At 46.5% G+C, this 19,626-nt stretch overlaps 3 protein-coding genes across 3 annotated transcripts in view; 1 reads left to right on the top strand and 2 right to left on the bottom strand.

The window, feature by feature from the left end:
- Positions 1-519: 519 nt before the first annotated feature.
- LOC311121663 (peripherin-2-like) lies at positions 520-10,910 on the bottom strand (the record flags this gene model as incomplete). Its single annotated transcript, XM_084196120.1, has 3 exons — positions 520-726; positions 7,966-8,212; positions 10,330-10,910. The coding sequence occupies 3 exons, from the start codon at positions 10,908-10,910 to the stop codon at positions 520-522; spliced, it is 1,035 nt and encodes a 344-aa protein (XP_084052246.1).
- Positions 10,911-13,064: 2,154 nt separating this feature from the next.
- LOC311121657 (tubulin-specific chaperone C-like) lies at positions 13,065-16,555 on the bottom strand. Its single transcript, XM_084196113.1, has 2 exons — positions 13,847-16,555; positions 13,065-13,709 (listed from the first exon to the last, which is right to left on the bottom strand). Exons 1-2 carry the CDS (start codon positions 14,423-14,425, stop codon positions 13,242-13,244), a joined length of 1,047 nt encoding a protein of 348 aa, XP_084052239.1. The 5' UTR covers positions 14,426-16,555; the 3' UTR covers positions 13,065-13,241.
- Positions 15,493-19,626, top strand: part of LOC311121661 (BRD4-interacting chromatin-remodeling complex-associated protein-like) — a gene marked incomplete at its 3' end in the record, with an annotated part of 8,774 nt that continues 4,640 nt past the window's right edge. Inside the window, exons 1-4 of the mRNA XM_084196117.1 lie at positions 15,493-15,536; positions 17,958-18,014; positions 19,362-19,407; positions 19,604-19,626. The exon at positions 19,604-19,626 is cut by the window's right edge and continues 26 nt beyond it. Coding sequence (XP_084052243.1) covers positions 17,987-18,014; positions 19,362-19,407; positions 19,604-19,626 — 97 coding nt within the window. The 5' untranslated portion in view covers positions 15,493-15,536; positions 17,958-17,986. The remainder of the gene's footprint in view (positions 15,537-17,957; positions 18,015-19,361; positions 19,408-19,603) is intronic.

The raw sequence follows: 19,626 nt of genomic DNA on the forward strand, positions 1-19,626 counted from the left end.
AAATTGAGCAGAATTATGCAGAATGTAAGAAAACACACAGAGAAAGCCTCCCATCAAACGGGAACTGAAGCAGAGTAGCAAAGTTGGGGTTGGAGGAAGTCTGTGTGTGTGTGTGTGTGTGTGTGTGGAAAAAGTATGAGTGTTAGAAAAAGTGTGTATTGTGTTTGAGTCTGTGTGTATTGGATTGGGGGAGGGCATATTGGAAATTGGTTATAATGTAACTTATACATACATTCATGCATTCGTACATTCAAAATGTCGTAAGTGCTGACATGTACTAAAGAGTCCATTTGTGTCCATTTCAGTTTTCCCTTCAGATGGACAGAATTGTGTGTGTTGTGCATGTATGTGTGTATTATGTGTGTATTTTGTGTGTATTATGTGTGCATTATGTGTGTAATATGTGTGAATTATGTGTGTATCATGTGTGTATTTTGTGTAATAAATGCAAAGGAGGTGGTCAATCTGCCTTTCTTCCCTTCGGTGGGAGTGGTCTCAATTTGTGTCAACGTGTCTTGTTCAGCTCACCGTGGCGACACCATCCACTCCGGCCTCGTCCACTACATTACCCTTGCTCATGGCTTTCATCTTGTCCATAATATCAGTAAATGTCTCCTTCACCGTCTTCTCCAGGATCCAGCCTTCACTCTCACTTTCTGGGTCCTCTGGGTTGGCCAGGTTGGACAGGGAGGTGTTCACGTACTGTAGGCCGATCGTCACAATAACCTACAGGGTATGGAGAGAGACATGTATTAGTTACAGCTAGCCTGGGCTAAGACTTACAGCTAGCCTGGGTGTAGAGCTACAGTATATATGGCTTGGGTGAAGAGCTACACCTGGCCTGAGGTAGAAGCTAGCTTCAGCGACATGCTCATGTACTGGAAGTGAAAACCCACCATAACTAAACCTTATCCCACATTAACCAACCTACAGGGGTAGACACTGAAAGAGATAGCTATAGCTGTTAGCGCAGGCTGACGCGTCTAACGGAGCACACCAATTAACATTCAGCAACTGAAATATAGCTTTGCTTATGTTCCAAGTCAACGCATCAAACCCGTCTGAAGCAAAGAGTTAGCTAAAAACAGAGAATCACACTGACAGGGAACAGGCAACAGCAATCATAAGTTCGCTACACCGGCTAATGTAGTAGCATCTGTGTAGGCCTACAGGACCGAATAAAAGACACATACCCCATTCCACTACTTTGACCCTATTTGCTCCTGCACCATGCCGAAGGCCTGGGAGGACTGGACACCACCACTCAACACACCCTGTAACTCTTCTGAAGTCAAATCTCGTATGCCCAAATACTTCTCTGCAGCTGCCACCACAACATCTATTTTCTGTGATTTACATTCCACTTCTGCGGTAGAGTTGATAACCATTGCTATGAACGCTAAGAAGCCAGCCTTACTGAAGCCCGAAACACCCTCTGACACAAACTACTACTCACAGGGATCCTCTCAAGACCCCTCACCATTGACCCATCCTCCTCTACTTTCTTCACTGCCTCAGTATATGACACCTTCTGCACTACTCTGACTCTGGCCACCTCAACCTGCCTCTCTCACACCGGACACTTCCGAACCCCAGCAACATGAGCACCCCTACAGTTGACACACACAACTTTATCCACCAAAACTACACATCCCTCTGTCCCATGCCCTCCTGCACACTTCCCACATCTCAGAATCTCCCTCCTACACACTGCGGTGACATGACCATAAACGTTGCACCTAAAGCATTAAAGCTCTAACAGGATAACTGATAACATGACTTTGTCAGTAGAGACTGACTCAAAAGGACAGACAATGACTCCTCTGTTTCACCACACTCCCCATCAGGTCTGCGTCGCACCAAACAGCGGGCATCACAAACACCAGGAATTTTCAACTTCAATTGCTCCACCTCCACACTTAACGCTACCCCAGAAATCACTCCTTTCAATGGTGATCCTGTTCCTGATAGCAAAGCACGAAACAGATCTTGACCCAAATTACGTGACACGGAGCGCCTGCTCCCTCTGGTCAGAAGAAACACAAACAAATATCACAAGTCCACTACAGGTTACCTTCACTGATTCCCACCCTGAAACCACAAATGGATCCGCCAAAAGACAAGGGTCCACTTTCTCCAAAAATGTCACTCCTATTGGACCAGATTATTTTTTTATCATGTCCAACGATGCCAAGCTCAGATTCCAAGAGCTTCACGACACCTTCCACCAACCTACCCTCATTTACTTCAATTTCTCCTCCAGAACTCGGACTGGAACACGGCTCACTCTTTTTGCACTTGACACCAATCTTCTTCGACACCCCATCTCCATTTTTATCACCATCTTCCTCAGATTCAAATCCAACCTCTGCTTTCCTTATTCTCTTCCACCTCCTCTTCCTCTTTTTACGCCTCAGAAATCCCCCTTTATGTGTCCCTGTCCCAATATTCCTGTTCTTGTTCCATGATTCCTCTTCAAAGCCATACGGCCGTTGCAAACTCCTCCATTTTTTTGTTTCTTCTTCCGGTATCACTCCAAACTATCTGTGTTTTTGATTGGTCATCTTATAACCGCCAGCATTAGATCTAGAGTCTGATTTCTACTCCTACTGCTCTTTCCTCATCTAACCATGTGTTCTCGCATACCCCGAGAGCATCTGGTCAGCGCGGCGGTGGCACATGAATCCTCATCTCTCCCAAGTGGACATGCTCTCTTTTTCCCCTGACCCATCTGTCTATCTCCTCATTTGAATTCCATGCTGTCACAGTCACTAGCCCATTCAAGCTTAACATCCTTGTCATTTATCGCCCTCCAGGTTCCCTTGGAGAGTTCATCAATGAGCTTGACGCCTTGATAAGTTCATTTCCTGAGGATGGCTCACCCCTTACAATTCTGGGTGACTTTAACCTCCCTACGTCTGCCTTTGACTCATTTCTCTCTGCCTCCTTCTTTCCACTCCTTTCCTCTTTTGACCTCTCCCTCTCACCATCCCCCCCTACTCACAAGGCAGGCAATACGCTTGACCTCATCTTTACTAGATGCTGTTCTTCTACTAATCTCACTGCAACTCCCCTCCAAGTCTCCGACCACTACTTTGTATCCTTTTCTCTCTCGCTCTCCTCCAACACTACTCACTCTGCCCCTACTCAGATGGTAATGTGCCGTCGCAACCTTCGCTCTCTCTCTCCCGCTACTCTCTCCTCTTCCATCCTATCATCTCTTCCCTCTGCTAAATCCTTCTCCTTCCGATCTCCTGATTCTGCCTCCTCAACCCTCCTCTCCTCCCTTTCTGCATCTTTTGACTCTCTACGTCCCCTATCCTCCCGGCCGGCTCGGTCCTCCCTTCCTGCTCCGTGGCTTGACGACTCATTGCAAGCTCACAGAAGAGGGCTCCGGGCAGCCGAGCGGAAATGGAGGAAAACTAGACTCCCTGCGGACCTGTCATCTTTTCACTCCCTCCTCTCTAAATTCTCTTCCTCTGTTTCCGCTGCCAAAGCCACTTTCTAGCACTCTAAATTTCAAGCCTCTGCCTCTAACCCTAGGAAGCTCTTTGCCACCCTCTCCTCCCTGCTGAATCCTCCTCCTCCCCCTCCCTCCTCCCTGTCTGTGGATGACTTTGTCAACCATTTTGAAAAGAAGGTTGACGACATCCAATCCTCATTTATTAAGTCAAATGACACCGCTGGTCCTGCTCACACTGCCCTACCCTATGCTTTGACTTCTTTCTCCCCTCTCTCTCCAGATGAAATCTTGCGACTTGTGATGGCCGGCCGCCCAACAACCTGCCCGCTTGACCCTATCCCCTCCTCTCTTCTCCAGACCATTTCCGGAGACCTTCTCCCTTACCTCACCTCGCTCATCAACTCATCCTTGACCGCTGGCCATGTCCCTTCCATCTTCAAGAGAGCGAGAGTTGCACCCCTCCTCAAAAAACCTACACTCGATCCCTCCAATGTCAACAACTACAGACCAGTATCCCTTCTTTCTTTTCTCTCCAAAACTCTTGAGCGTGCCGTCTCTAGCCAACTCTCCTGCTATCTCTCTCAGAATTACCTTCTTGATCCAAACCAGTCAGGTTTCAAGACTGGTCATTCAACTGAGACTGCTCTTCTCTGTGTCACGGAGGCTCTCCGCACTGCTAAAGCTAACTCTCTCTCCTCTGCTCTTATCCTTCTAGACCTATCCGCTGCCTTTGATACTGTGAACCATCAGATCCTCCTCTCCGAGTTGGGCATCTCCGGCGCTGCTCACTCTTGGATTGTGTCCTACCTGACAGGTCGCTCCTACCAGGTGGCGTGGCGAGAATCTGTCTCCGCATAACGTGCTCTCACCACTGGTGTCCCCCAGGGCTCAGTTCTAGGCCCTCTCCTATTCTCTCTATACACCAAGTCACTTGGCTCTGTCATATCCTCACATGGGCTCTCCTATCATTGCTACGCAGACGACACACAATTAATTTTCTCCTTTCCCCCTTCTGATAACCAGGTGGCGAATCGCATCTCTGCATGTCTGGCAGACATATCAGTGTGGATGTCGGGTCACCACCTCAAGCTGAATCTCGGCAAGACGGAGCTGCTCTTCCTCTCGGGGAAGGACTGCCCGCTCCATGATCTCACCATCACGGTTGACAACTCCATTGTGTCCTCCTCCCAGAGTGCAAAGAACCTTGGCGTGACCCTGGACAACACCCTGTCGTTCTCTGCTAACATCAAAGCGGTGACCCGATCCTGCAGGTTCATGCTCTACAACATTCGCAGAGTACGACCCTACCTCACACAGAAAGCGGCACAGGTCCTAATCCAGGCACTTGTCATCTCCCGTCTGGATTACTGCAACTCGCTGTTGGCTGGGCTCCCTGCCTGTGCCATTAAACCCCTACAACTTATCCAGAACGCTGCAGCCCGTCTGGTGTTCGACCTTCCCAAGTTCTCTCATGTCACCCCGCTCCTCCGCACACTCCACGCATCTACTACAAGACCATGGTGCTTGCCTACGGAGCTGTGAGGGGAACGGCACCTCCTTACCTTCAGGCTCTGATCAGACCCTACACCCAAACGAGGGCACTGCGTTCATCCACCTCTGGCCTGCTAGCTCCCCTACCTCTACAGAAGCACAGTTCCCGCTCAGCCCAGTCAAAGCTATTTGCTGCTCTGGCACCCCAATGGTGGAACAAGCTCCCCCATGACGCCAGGACAGCGGAGTCACTGACCACCTTCCGGAGACACTTGAAACCCTACCTCTTTAAGGAATACCTGGAATAGTATAAAGTAATCCTTCTACCCCCCCTCCCCCTCCCCACCCCCCCATAAAAAATAAAAAAATAAAAAATAAAAGTGGTTGTCCCACTGGCTATCATAAGTTGAATGCACCAATTTATAAGTCGCTCTGGATAAGAGCGTCTGCTAAATGATGTAAATGTAAATGTAGTTGGTCCCTCCCCCAACGTAAGACATCCCTCCACCTCTGACAGGTCATGGCTAGAAGGGATCCAGCTTTTGTCAAAAGTAGATTTTTTGGCATTTGATCCCTTTTCCTAACCTTAACCTAATTCCCCTAACCTGCTACATTAATTCTCCAAACCTGCTACGAAAAGTCAAATCTGACATTAATTTGACAAAAGCTGGATCCCTTCTAGCATGACCCCTCTGACAAAGCTATAGGTAAGGTAAAACCATGGAGACAGTTGCGTAACCATGGCTATTCCAGGTAGGAGATCTCTCCGGTTGTTTTTATCCCTGATAAGCTTCAGCAGATTGAGTCCAAGTCCATGTTTTCAGGACAAGTTAAAGAGCAACTGAAGGCAATAAACAACTTCTCTGGTAGAAAACGGCCTATGTGGCATCCATATTAGTCAGAAACATTTATTCTCGTGTCATAATTGACTACTACAAAGTGTAAATAGGAGAGATTTGGTCATTGAGTCAGTCTCGTCCAAAACAGAGATTTGCAAGATAATTAGGAAAAAATGGAATGTCACAGAATGAAGGGTACCATAACAGTTTTCCTTGGGTTGGTCCTGCCCACAGCTGACAGCACCCAAGTATTTATCAATTCAGAGTGCAGCTGCACATGGCCCTATCCTAATGACCATGGTCAATTTGAAATGTTTGATATTTGATATCCATATGGGACTCTTTAGGGACCATCAGTAAATTACACAATGTACACGGGACAATATAAATGTCAATAGCTCCAAATTTCAATGACTTAAAAACCTCAAACCAACTATAAATTGTAGAAATTCATATACAAATATTGAAAGCATTTAATGAGACAACAAAAACATGTGCAACATGAAAATATTATCTCATTTACATAGTGTAATTTATTGATGTACCTAACTAGCCTAGCTATCCAAAGCCAAAACAATTTTGACAGTTCCAGACACAAGACCTGAGCCCTGTACATGGTTTGAGGAGTTAGTGAAGTAACTTTGGTCAACTGAGTTCAACTCGAGATAACTGGTACCACGAAAGTTGCTCACCTTTCAGCCAGGTAACAAATCCTTCATCCCGCTATTCTGAATGAAGTGTCCGAGCTGCGAGTTAAGGACCAATGAAATCAGATTCCCTCCCTCTCGCAAAGATTGCGTCATCATCCCTTTAATTTGACGAAGATGATTGATTAAATATGTTATTAATAATAATAAAAAAGTTTTTAAAAAAGTAACGTTAAAATACCTATCACGTTACACATTTAGTAATGACAGAATGCATTTGAAACTTTGCACAGAAACTTTTGCTTTTATTGATAGGTGTGGGGGAAAGAGTGCTTGTGCATTGAAAAGCACGCCAAAGACGGCATTAACGATAACTAAAACCCTGAGTAGATCTAGCTTAAATCATAGTATACACCTCTGGTCAGATTGTTTCAAGTTATCTGGAAGGGTGAGTGAATGTAGCTGTGTACTGTTTTGGCAGAGTGAAAGTACAAACGCTTCCTATGTTCGAACACACACACACCAGAGACACCCACATCAAAGCCTCCAATATCCAAGTCTCGCTCTCAGTTGCGCTTCCTAGTGAGGTGAATTGAAACCAAAGCTAAATCAGGAAGTTCAGCCCTCTTTAAATACTGCAAGTTTTCTAGAACAGAGCTTTTCCATCAGTATTAATACATGTATTACAAATACCAATAAAATACTAAAAAACAGCAAAGATGCCAATTTTGCAATTTTACAGTAACACTTTTCTCATACCTTTTAAGTGAATTTATTCTGAAAAGAGAGCGTTGCACCACGAAATACACAGCGTATGTTCAAGGGCCGCCATTTAGCTGCGTAGGACGGTGGGGGTTGCAGACTAGTGCCAGTCGAAAGCAGTAACACACCTGCCGAAAGCAGTAACACACCTGACAAAAGCAATAAGACACCTGCCAAAAGCAGTAACACACCTGAATCAAGTGGAGGTGGTGGGGGGAGGTGGAGCGAGGAGGTGGAGGGAGGTGAGGAGGTGGATGGAGGTGGTGGGGGAGGTGAGGGAAGTGGAGGGAGGAGGTGGAAGTGGGGGAGGGAGGTGGAGGAGGTGAGGGAGGTGGAGGGAGGAGGTGGAGGAGGTGAGGGAGGTGGAGGTGGTGGGGGGAGGTGGAGGGAGATGAGGGAAGTGGAGGGAGGTGGAGTAGGTGAGGGAGGTGGAGTGAGGAGGTGGAGGGAGGTGAGGAGGTGGATGGAGGTGGTGGGGGAGGTGAGGGAAGTGGAGGGAGGAGGTGGAGGGAGGTGGAGGTAGGTGGAAGTGGTGGAGGGAGGTGGAGGGAGGTGTGGAAATGAACATTGAGAGTACAGGAGGACACTATGCCAGGAATTCTGGATCTAGCCAGGCATCTGGGGCATCTTTGTCAACTCTCAGTGACAAACTTCATCACAAAAAACACCCCACGCCTTTTAACAAGCGAGTGAGAGGGAGTATTTAGTGCCACTTCATTTGGATAGTCCATCTGTAGATGCTCTACAGACTATATTTTCTTACCTCCAGAATAGTGACCAGCAGCACCAGGGCTCCTATGGTGTTCATCATGCCGCCGTAGTAGGAAATCAGAGCGTCGCGGCAGCCCCGTTTCCAGATGTTCAGGTCCTCAGTGTGGTGGTCATAGGAGTAGTGGGCCGTGTTGTTGGTCACCTGGTACTGGATGCAGGGCCGCGGGGAGCTGGGGTTACAGCAGCTGAATGGAACGGCATCCATCAGGTACTTCCCATCCACGTTGCTGCCGATACGACTGGGGGGTGAAAGGGCAAAGGGCAGAGGTTAAGGTGTTATGGCTTAGGGTCAGTGTGTTGTGTGTTAGGCTCAAGGTCTTATGAGGTAGCCATTCATCAAGTACTTCCCATTCTCATTACTGCTTAAGCGACTGGGGGTCAGAGGGCAAAGGGCAGATTTTAGGGTCAATATATATAAAAAGCACTACCCAATCCATCCATCCATCATAATGTACTGTAAGCGTGATGAAGTCCTAGTGAACTATCGGTATTTAGAAAGGTAGTATTAGGCTGAAAGACCTGACACAACCCTGACACAACCTAACACTGCTTTTTCGTGCAGTTTCCATGATAGAGGGTTTGCAGTGCTTGCATTGTTTCTGACAGAGCTGAAATCAGTTCACAGTGTACCTGGTAAAGAGAGGATTATGAAGGTCTATCAGTCTCTCACATGCTGTTTGAATGGAATTAACCGCATTAGCCCCTCTCTACTGGGAATACTCTGCTCTCCTCACATTGGATTTGGGAAGAAACAGTGCAAACGATTACTGTCACATGCTTTCCAACAAAGGTGCACGAGCCAACTGAGAATGAAGAATGTACTCTGCTTACATTGGGAAGGAGCGATGATACTTTCACTAAATCTCGGTCTCCAACACAAACAGATGAGCACACTGAAGATGAGAAAAACATTCAGCAACTCTCATTGGACACACGTCTTCATTGGAAAGACATCTATCTGCCACGGACTCAGAAATGACAACCAAAGATTATGGAAGATCAAGATGCACACCACTTACGAAGGATCTCTCTCAGAGTGACTTTCCTCTCCTACACTGAGAGGGCATTTCAGAGGATGTATTGAAATTAAATTCATAAATTGATGGTTGATCCATTACTTCGAATGAGGATGAATTGCCTAAATGGAATTAGTCTGCATACTAACTAATCGATGGCTGGATATACAGTAGTAGCTAGTTAACCTAGTTGTGGCTTGTCAACATAGTTGTAGTTGACAGGTAATCAATCAAGCAGTTTGTTGATCGTCTGAGTAGATAGGGATTATCCCCATAAAGTGAGACTGACTGGACTGACCGTGACAGCGGTAATCTCTCTGATTCTGTAGCAGGAAGTGTGCATTTGGCCTTTGGGTGGTCTGGCAGTGGGGTTTCAACTGTGATTGACAGTTGTAGGGCAGTTCTAAATCAGAGTCATGCAAAGAATAGTCTGAAGGGATCAGAGATGAGAGAGAGTGACAGGGATATGAATAATTTCCAGTCATTCCCAACAACACAGACATAGAATAACACTCCGTTGGGAATACTGAAAATGCATGATAACGCTGACACAGACCAGGGATAGGCAACTCTAGACAGGACCGATTTGCTGAATGAGGTGTATTAAAGTAGGGCTGGAGCCACTAAGAACTCACAGGATCACACACACACACACATTCACGCAAACACATGGGTGGGTGCATGTACACCTTACACCACTTATGACGAAAACTGCCCCCTTTGACAACCACAAATACACACTTGGTATGACTTACACTGAAAACCAACACTTCAAACACCTGCATCCAAACACACCTTACACCTGACACACTGCAAAACAGACCCCTGCATCATTCCCCTTCAACTCTCACAGAAAGCTGACCCCTTTCCCCCCCACCATTATCGCTATTACTGCACACTAATGACTGAATCCCCTTCCCCCACCTCCCATAAGCCCAACACTGTTCAGTAACCCTTTAAACAAACCCACATGCACACACCACCATCACCACCTCTAACACTAAAATCTCAAATCCACTGACCCTGTAACCCTCCTTAACCTTATAACAGAAAGTGACCCTTTATCTTCCTTAGCCTCCCCCTCCTCGCACCTGCAATCCATTTACACTGAACACCCATTAAGAACAGTGAACCCCCCATAAACTAACTCTGCAATCTCCATTCATAACATTTGTTGGTGTGGGCCTATGATAGAGGCATCTTATTTAAAATAAAACTTACATCACTATGTTTAACACTGATCTAAGGTCAGTTTTGCATGATAACCACCTAATGGATAGGGATAGGGTTGGGTTAGCTTTAGAACTGATCCTAGATCTGTTGCTAATATCATGACTCACTCTTTTACTTCCTTGGCACCAAAGTCCAGGTAGCGGTTGCTGACCCACTGGATCTCGAACCAGTCCCTGAAGTTGTTGTTGCCGCAGCAACGGAACTCCATCTGCATCTGGTCCAGGGTTCTCTTCATGTAGCAGTGTCCCGGCGTGTCCGTGTCCTTGTAGAACTTCAGGGCGTTCTTCAGGCCCTCAGCCAGTGTGAACTGGAGAGGGATCCTCATTAGGAAGCAGAGCAGAGCCGTCAGCACCAGGAGACAATTGAAAGCCACACAGGAGACAAGGAAGGATTTGAGCATGGGCTTCCACCTTGAGAACTTGATGGGGTCCAGGGAGTCATAGCAGATCTTGCCTCCCATGGCATTGATCCCACAGGCCAGCAGCCCCACGCCGATTAGTAAGTTAGGGACAAAGTGGCTCTCGTTGTTGTCCATCATCTCTGAGCGCTTACGCAGCTCGATCTTAAAGAACAGCCCCATGCTGAAGACCAGCACGCCTGCCATCACTGAGAACCAGTACATCAGCCATAGGAACTGGGCTAGTTTCACCCGCTTCTTCAGGTCAAACTTGACCTTCATTAGTGCCATGGTGGCAATTTAGGGAGACTCCTAAAAGGAAAATACACTACTGAGAATTTCAGCTGTTCCCGTTAGGTGGTTTCAGCTGTTGATTCCCCGTTAGGTGGTTTCAGACGTTCTCTCGGTCTCTCAGTCTCTCCTGCAGCTCGTCCAGCAGGGCAGGGGTGTCAGCACAGCCAATGATCTGTAATCCATCCCAGAGAGAAGGAGCAGAGGTAAGGAAAGAGGAGTGCTGTTATTACTTCACGGCCCTTTCCTCTCCCATAGCAGCAGGACCCTGAAAAAGAAAACTCACTAAACTCACCCAGACGGATGACAGAACACAGTATCGCACTTTCCCCGGTTTTCCCCCTTGCCTCGGTCCCAAACTTTCCCTCCAAAAATGTCCAAATCAACAGGTGAGGCTAATTGTGATGTCCCTTTCACTGGCTGGAGGAGGATTGAGGAAGATCCTCCAGATTCCAGGCGGAGGGGAGGTGCGTCATGTTAATCCCCTGTGAGCAGCCTGATCCCATTTACAGAAATCCCTCTCCAGAAGATGAGCCTGGCCGTAAACTGCTGCCAGGATACATAATTGGTTTGAACGTTCACATGGTCATGGTCGCCCCGATTGAATGCACCGGGGGCCGGAAACGAGGACAGTTAATGGTTAACGGTTAACGGAGAGCAGGGAGGTGTAAATAAGATGTGCTGCGATGTTGACATGGGTCCCTGGGTTCAGACGAGGCAGGTTTTTTGCAGTAGAGTCACTGAGACGATTCAATAAAACCAACCAAAAAACCTGTAAGCACCTCACAGACAGGCTCTGGAAGAATGGATCCTTAGAGTTGCTCCTACAAGTCTCCCCATGACCCACTTAGCTCCACCTGCATTCAGCAGCCAACATCAACAACCTGGCAGTCTCTCACCAGAGGGGTCTACTACAAAGCAGGATCAATGAGTTAGACAGATACATTTGATCAACAACCAGAAATAACTATTGATTTTCTGGTTCATTAAGAAAGCTAAACTGAGATGTGTTTTGGGCTGTTAAGACAATTAAACCATGCCCATTTCAAGCTTATATTTCTAAAAAAAAGAAAGTTATTTTAGTTGGCTAACTCATCGATCCTGCATTGTAATATACCCTGCTGTAGTAAGGAAGCAGGCAGATTTAGCTATGTAGGTGTTTATGTGTCTGCACTGAATGAACTATCTGTGTAATGCTGATGGCAGTTTGGTGAACCAACAACGAACTTCTAAAGGGGGCCTCTTCACTGCACAGCAAAGCTAGGATTGTGATGTGTACACTTCATAAGAGAAGGTAGATGTGTGTGGTTATGTGAGTGTCAGTGCATTCAATTAACTACATGATGGCAGGTGTACATGTGAGCTGCACAGGGACGCACAACAGGCCGGCAGACCTGATATGACATCTTCAGTAGTTGGCAGAACTTGTGACAGAGAGAAACCAGAGGAGCATACTGGTATTAGAGTACCTGAGGGCAGAGATCAGCTCTGTCACTGCTGCAGTACCTCTAATACATGTTAGCTTTCTCATGGGAAGAGTGGTGACAGGATGTGGAAAGGGGAAGAAACAGTTAGGGGCAGTTTCCCATACACAGATTATGGAGAGTCCCTATTGAACTTGCTTTTTAGTCCAGGACTAGGCTTAATATGCGTCCAGGAAACCGCTCCAAACTGTTTTATTAAAATATTTCATGTAGATTTTAGTCATTTAGCAGACGCTCTTACCCAGAGCGACTTACAGTTAGTGAGTGCATACATTTTTCATACTGGCCCCCTGTGGGAATCGAACCCACATCCCTGGCGTTGCCCACCATTAAAGACAAACATAAGAAACTGACAGATTAGTTGGTGTCACCCAAACCCTTTATTTACATTTTTAGTAACACTCACCAAGACCACTTCGTCAGATGAGAGAACAGTGACTGTTTGTAAACATATTAAGGTGCTGCATTTTTTTCCTAAGGACTAAGGTGGTCCTTTCTGATTAAATGAACGTGTAACAAACGGTGTTAGTGACATTACCTGTTGTTAACATTCTAATTGAACTGCTCAGAGTAGGGTTGTGAGAAATCAGTAATGTGTAAACCTTTTCTCCCTGTGAGTAAATATTAAAAAGCTTTCAGGCAGCATGAACGACATGACAATATTACCCTGTCAAGACATTATGAAATAACCCATCAGCATTAAATCATATGAAAAGCAAAGTAGCATAAGGCTTTGTCACCATCAGGGCTGAGTGATTGTTGTTGTGAAGTCAACTGCATAAAATCTAGAAAATAAGAAAACACTATTCATTTGTTTGACTGAAAGGCTCTTCCTTTCTTTATGTCTCTAGGAGTCCCATTCAGTTCTTCTCTCAGCTTCTGGGATGACAGACCAGTTAGGTGATTGGGTCCCTATGGCCAGCCAGTTAAAATCATCCACCTGGTTCCAGTTGTTCCTGTCCCGGTCCAGACCAGACACCTTAAAGTCCTGGTCCAGACCTGTGTAGGACCAGGCAAAAGGGGCGAAGCGCACCCCTTGACAGTCTTCTATGATGGCGCGGCTGGTGACATGCAGATAGACCTGTGTGTCGGTGGTGTGGTGCGTCCGTAGCTGCTGACAGGGGAAGGAGAGGGTGCTGCCAGTGCAGTGGTCCACGAATACAGAGCTGGAGACCGGCCCTGAGAAGATCTCACAGTTCTGGACGTGTTTGATGTGGACGGTGCTGGGGGAGCCCAGGAGTCTGACCTTGCAATTGGTCAGGTGGGTCAGGAGAACATCCTGTTGTTTGATCTCCTCACCTGACTTGGTCAGCACCTGCCAAAAACAAAAAGTGGTCATCAGACATTTAAACTACACACCTGCAAATAGTATAATCTACACCACAATTGACTAGAGACAAACATTCTCATGAGAAATGACTTAATTAAACTTGTTATGTTAGGGACTTTTACCTGGCACTCAAAGTGGGAGAAGCCGCACTGCTCTGGGGGGCTTATGGCTCCGTCCACTTTAGTTCGGCCAGAATCCTTAGGCGTTACAGGTGGCGCTGGGTTCGCGACAGGTGGATCTACTTTGGGTGCATTTGCTGCGCGCGACCTAAAGGAGAACTTCTTCTTGGGGATAATCTCGTCTCTCTTCTCGGCAAGAGAGTTCTGTAGTTTCTGGAGCGCCATCTGTGCCTGTCTCAGCTCGTACTGCGGTAAAAACACCATGCTATCGTTAAGAAACTTCTGGAGCTGTTGTGCTTTAGTAGTCACCTCCTCTAAGGTTTGGGTGGCAAGGGCGCGGTCAGTAGCCCCGGAGCAGCCAGCCAGTAATTTCTCGATAGCCGCCCTTTCGCTGCCGAACGTCGCGGTGAAGAACCCACTCTTCTCCTCCGTGACAGACTGGCTCTTTTTCTCCTCTTTCTTTCTCTCCACGTCCTCGAGCCTATCCTGTTCCCGTTTCAGCATCCTCTCGGGGATCTTAACGCCGAACTCACTAGGACCAGAGTCCCCGTTTCGCTGACAAATACCACTCTCCACATCCATGTTTTTGCTTATGTTGTTTGTACCGGCAAATGCGGAAGAGATGATGTCGCTTCGTAACAAACGGCCTTCTCATTGGATAAGTCCCTCCCCTCTTGTGACTATACTGTCATTTAATTGGTGGATTATGGAACGCTGTTGACTACGTTCTCCCCACGCCCACGAGAGCTAGTGTCAGCCAGACCACACAGGTTCATACATGATTGTTTCTGCAGCCCATAACAAATATCCATCTATAATGATTCCCATGTTGCCTTACTGCGAAAACAAATGGAAGGATTCCTGGGTTTTAATCTAGGCGAATAGAAGACGAATCTCAGAATAGTAAAATAGTATATGTGCCACCTTCACAGTAGATGTAGAAGAGTATATTGATTCCTCAATGTCACACCCACCTCACTTTCATATACAGTAACTTTGTATTATTATGCAGGGAGGAATAACTGCACTCTTCCAAAGTAGACAGCTGTAACTGTTTGATGCATGCAACTGTTTGATGCAAGTATATGAAATGGGTCTATATTATGTGGAATAGAATAGGCCTACATGAATTCACACAATGTACACCAGAATAGATTGAATTACAGTATATGTAGATGACCCCAATCTCTGACTGAAACATGGTGTACAGAGCAGCACTATGAATAGGATGAATAGGATTACTTATAAAATCTGTTGCCGCCCTCCTATATGCCCCTGGAGGGTATATGAGTGGAATAACGCCCTCGTTTTGATCTCTTTATAGTCACAATGTGCAGGCAATCCTCCTCAATTACTTTATCAGCCACATCAAGGTGTGGCATCTATTAGTGACCTGCCCCCTACCGTTCATAATAGCCAAGTCTACAGTAAAACAATTTCCTATTCATATGGGAGAATTATGATGTAACTGTTATGAAAGTAAAAAATAATAACAATGAACGGTAGAACATAGTTTTTCAGTATTTATAGTTTAGTGGCTATTTGGTTGTCCTATGTGAGTACTATAGAATATTGCAATGCTATCTGTAGAATGCTCTGATGTTGCTGCCTTCTGCTGGAGCGGCACTACCCCGACTACCCGTGCTGTGATGGCGAGGAAACCCCGTTGACAAGGCACTGCTTTTTCATGACGGTGAGTTTCCCTTTGAGTGTATTATAATTTTGTGATAAAATTTCAAGGAAAAAACACACACAACCTCCTTCCTCCCTTCCTTCTGGGGGGGAATAGAGTGAGAGAGGAGAGAAATATATCTGAGAGAACAGGGACAGTGAGAAAAATGTATGAGTGGGAGAGGAGGGAGGAGGAGGAGGAGGAGGAGGGGGGAGCAAATTAAAAGTTGCCAAATGGAGATATTGGGTTTCAAGAAGAATGAGACAGGAGTAATGGTTTGCCTTCTTTCAGTCGTCTTTATGTTATGCTAATCTAAATAAATATTTATGTCTCGACACTGTTTAGTCTGTTAGCCGTGTCAACGAATTCTATCCGACGATTCTAAATAGGCGACAACGGAGCTAACCTAGAACAGGCCGAAGTTTACCATCCCAAAAAAATCCGCGGTCAAATAAGTAGCCGGAAGAGCTGCTTGATGAAGAAGACTCCGCGCTCTCGTAAATTCCACGAATGAAATACGTCTGTTCAGCAAATCGAGAGAAATGTGACGTTTTGCATTGCATGCTGGCAGACGAGCTAAATACTGTAGAAGTCAAATGGTAGCCTCCCTCGTCTACCCCAACAGAGAACGAGCACGTCAGCTAGAGGCTGGGAGGACAGGCTTTTTGTGCTCGAATGCGATTCAGTCTATTTTTGGACATAAAATCGCAAGCTGTACATTAACTGGCTTTCTAAACCACGCCAAAGGTTGAGCGCTGTGCCACGACTGTCGTTGCTAGCTAGCGGTTCGACTCAGCACAATGCTAAGATTTGGGAGGGTGTTATTGCGATGTCGGAATTCAATTGGAGCAAAATGTTTCGACTATTCTTCGGATGAGCTGGTTTAGCTATCTCTTCTTCTTATACGCCTACTCTGACCACTGGGCGAGGTGTAGGAGGGGGAGAGGAAATGCTATATTTTGTGTTTCTTTTTGCATTTATTGGCCAGCTAGCTAACTGACAACGTTTTGGCTAGCTGCTTGTTTTCCCACATTCTGTCAACTTTAACTAGTCAAATCTTCGATATTTCAAAGGCAACTGTCAGGCCTTTTTGACACTGCGTGTACATTTGGACAGTTAACGTTTTTTGACACGTATATATTTTATTTTTAGTGGTGCTAGCTTGCCGCTATGGCATAAAATAACCCCAATGTTGAAATGGGAAGAGGGACATTATAAAGCTAGCTAAGGTTAGCCAGTCGAGTAGCCAACGTTTACTACGACGCCATCAGGTTCTTTTCAACTAAAATTCTTTGAAACGGTAACAACAGACTTGAAGGGACCATCCAAGAATGCGTGTATCGGTTTAATTTGTGAAATAAAATGTATTGATTTTGTTTCCTTTTTTGGGGGGTGGAAAGCTGCATATAAAGTGCCACGCTTATCTGCGTATGCTAGCTAGCTAGATGTCATGTGAAGGACAAAAACAGGCTAGCAGACCAGATATTGAAAATGCTACTAGTTTCACAATTTCAAAACGGCCAGTTAGATTTTCGGATCAACTATAGTCATGCAATTCCCTACATCGAACTACTAAATTGTAGCTGAGACTTTGTCGCATTGCTTTTTGAACCTCATCAGGCTATTCTTTCTCAAACAAAGATGGTGGTGGAGTCGCCATTTTGTTTCAAAGACTTGCTACATTTTTGCACAGACTGAAACGAGAAAACGAGGCTACATCACGGACTTGATACAACGTATCAGACTTGTAATTCGACATGTCGTCGAATGAATTATACAAATAAGTCAGAAAAATTCATGTTGCTGCAATTGGACACATCACAGTATATTAGGCCCCCTACACTGGCATTCCATTTTTCAAAGCCCCACCTTGTTTAACCCTTGCATTGCAGCTCTATGAATGAACCAAATAACAGGTTCGCCTTGAGAATAGTCCCAATACTATTGCTATTCACTGTTTTATGTCCCCTTCCGCCATGATAGAAGGTCAACATCATAGGACTTAGTTCTGTGGAATGTTGGCTATAAAACAAAGCAAATGCTTTCTAAACGTTCAACTCTCAAACAACCTTTAAATTGAACAGGGTGGAGTTATTTACACCGATGGCCATCTTCATTCTATGGGAGGTGACAGGAGAGACGACCAATGTGCAGGAGGAGGGTAGTGTTCGGGACCGTCACTTTATCGCGGTCTGCTGTAGCTCAATTGCTAGAGAATGGTGCTTGCAACGCCAGAATAGTGGGTTGTATGCACACGACTGTAAGTCGCTTTGGATAAGAGCATCTGCTAAAATGCCATATATTATTACTCTCAGGGAATCTGGATACTAGGTGGAGGGATAGGGGCAACACTGCACATACTGTTCTCTTAACCTCTCTCTTTTCCTGTATCTCTCCCATCTTTCTCCCATCTCTCTCTCACCCTGCCCCCCTCCACTCCAGCACAGAAAATAAAGGGTGGTGGTTAATTAATGATTCCATGCTGGCTGTCAGAAGGCTGTGAGTGTTTTATTGAGTCCTCACAAACTGTCACCACACACCACTTCCTCTGTATTGGCCCACTGCCTATGTTTCTACATTACTTTCCTTAACTCTTTAGTGCTCAGTAGCATTCATAAGAATTGTTGCAGCAATCTAGAATAGTAAGAGGGGTTTAAATAAGAACACTTATATTGCATTTGAGATTTTTAGCATAGTAACAGAATGTATACAGTTAAAATCCTAATAGAATATCTCCCCCTTCCACTTATCCTTCCTCCCATTACACATATTTTTTGTCACTTCATCCCTCTCTCTGCTCTCATCCCACCCTCCTCCCACCTCATCCCTCTCTCTGCCCTCATCCCACCTCATCCCTCTCTCTGCTCTCATCCCACCCTCCTCTCACCTCATCCCTCTCTCTGCCCTCATCCCTCTCTCTGCTCTCATCCCACCCTCCTCTCACCTCATCCCTCTCTCTGCTCTCATCCCACCCTCCTCCCACCTCCTCCCTCTCTCTGCTCTCATCCCACCTCATCCCTCTCTCTGCTCTCATCCCACCTCATCCCTCTCTCTGCTCTCATCCCACCCTCCTCCCACCTCATCCCTCTCTCTGCTCTCATCCCACCCTCCTCCCACCTCATCCCTCTCTCTGCTCTCATCCCACCCTCCTCCCACCTCATCCCTCTCTCTGCTCTCATCCCACCCTCCTCTCACCTCATCCCTCTCTCTGCTCTCATCCCACCCTCCTCCCACCTCATCCCTCTCTCTGCTCTCATCCCACCCTCCTCCCACCTCATCCCTCTCTCTGCTCTCATCCCACCTCATCCCTCTCTCTGCTCTCATCCCACCCTCCTCTCACTTCATCCCTCTCTCTGCTCTCATCCCACCCTCCTCTCACTTCATCCCTCTCTCTGTTCTCATCCCACCCTCCTCCCACCTCATCCCTCTCTCTGCCCTCATCCCACCTCATCCCTCTCTCTGCTCTCATCCCACCCTCCTCTCACCTCATCCCTCTCTCTGCCCTCATCCCTCTCTCTGCTCTCATCCCACCCTCCTCTCACCTCATCCCTCTCTCTGCTCTAATCCCACCCTCCTCCCACCTCATCCCTCTCTCTGCCCTCATCCCACCTCATCCCTCTCTCTGCTCTCATCCCACTTCATCCCTCTCTCTGTTCTCATCCCACCCTCCTCCCACCTCATCCCTCTCTCTGCTCTCATCCCACCTCATCCCTCTCTCTGCTCTCATCCCACCCTCCTCTCACTTCATCCCTCTCTCTGCTCTCATCCCACCCTCCTCTCACTTCATCCCTCTCTCTGTTCTCATCCCACCCTCCTCCCACCTCATCCCTCTCTCTGCTCTCCCAGGTGTCATGGATGATGAGGACGATCGCCGTCTTCTGGATATTATAGGGTAAATCTATCTAGAACAAATAAATCACAAACACTGTCTATAACACATCTACAAACATTTAACACTAAGGCATTCATAATGGCAGGTGGAACAGAGAAGTATGTTGCCCAGGGGCTACGAATGTTAACTAAATTGCATTAACAAACAAAAAAAGTCTGATGGTCCCTGACTCGAGCTCCCTCCCTCTCTCCTTCAGAGATGTGCAGGCATTGAACGACT

This window comes from Coregonus lavaretus (genome assembly GCF_964263955.1).
Source record: "Coregonus lavaretus genome assembly, contig: HAP1_SCAFFOLD_1294, whole genome shotgun sequence".
Classification (NCBI taxonomy): Eukaryota; Metazoa; Chordata; class Actinopteri; order Salmoniformes; family Salmonidae; genus Coregonus; species Coregonus lavaretus.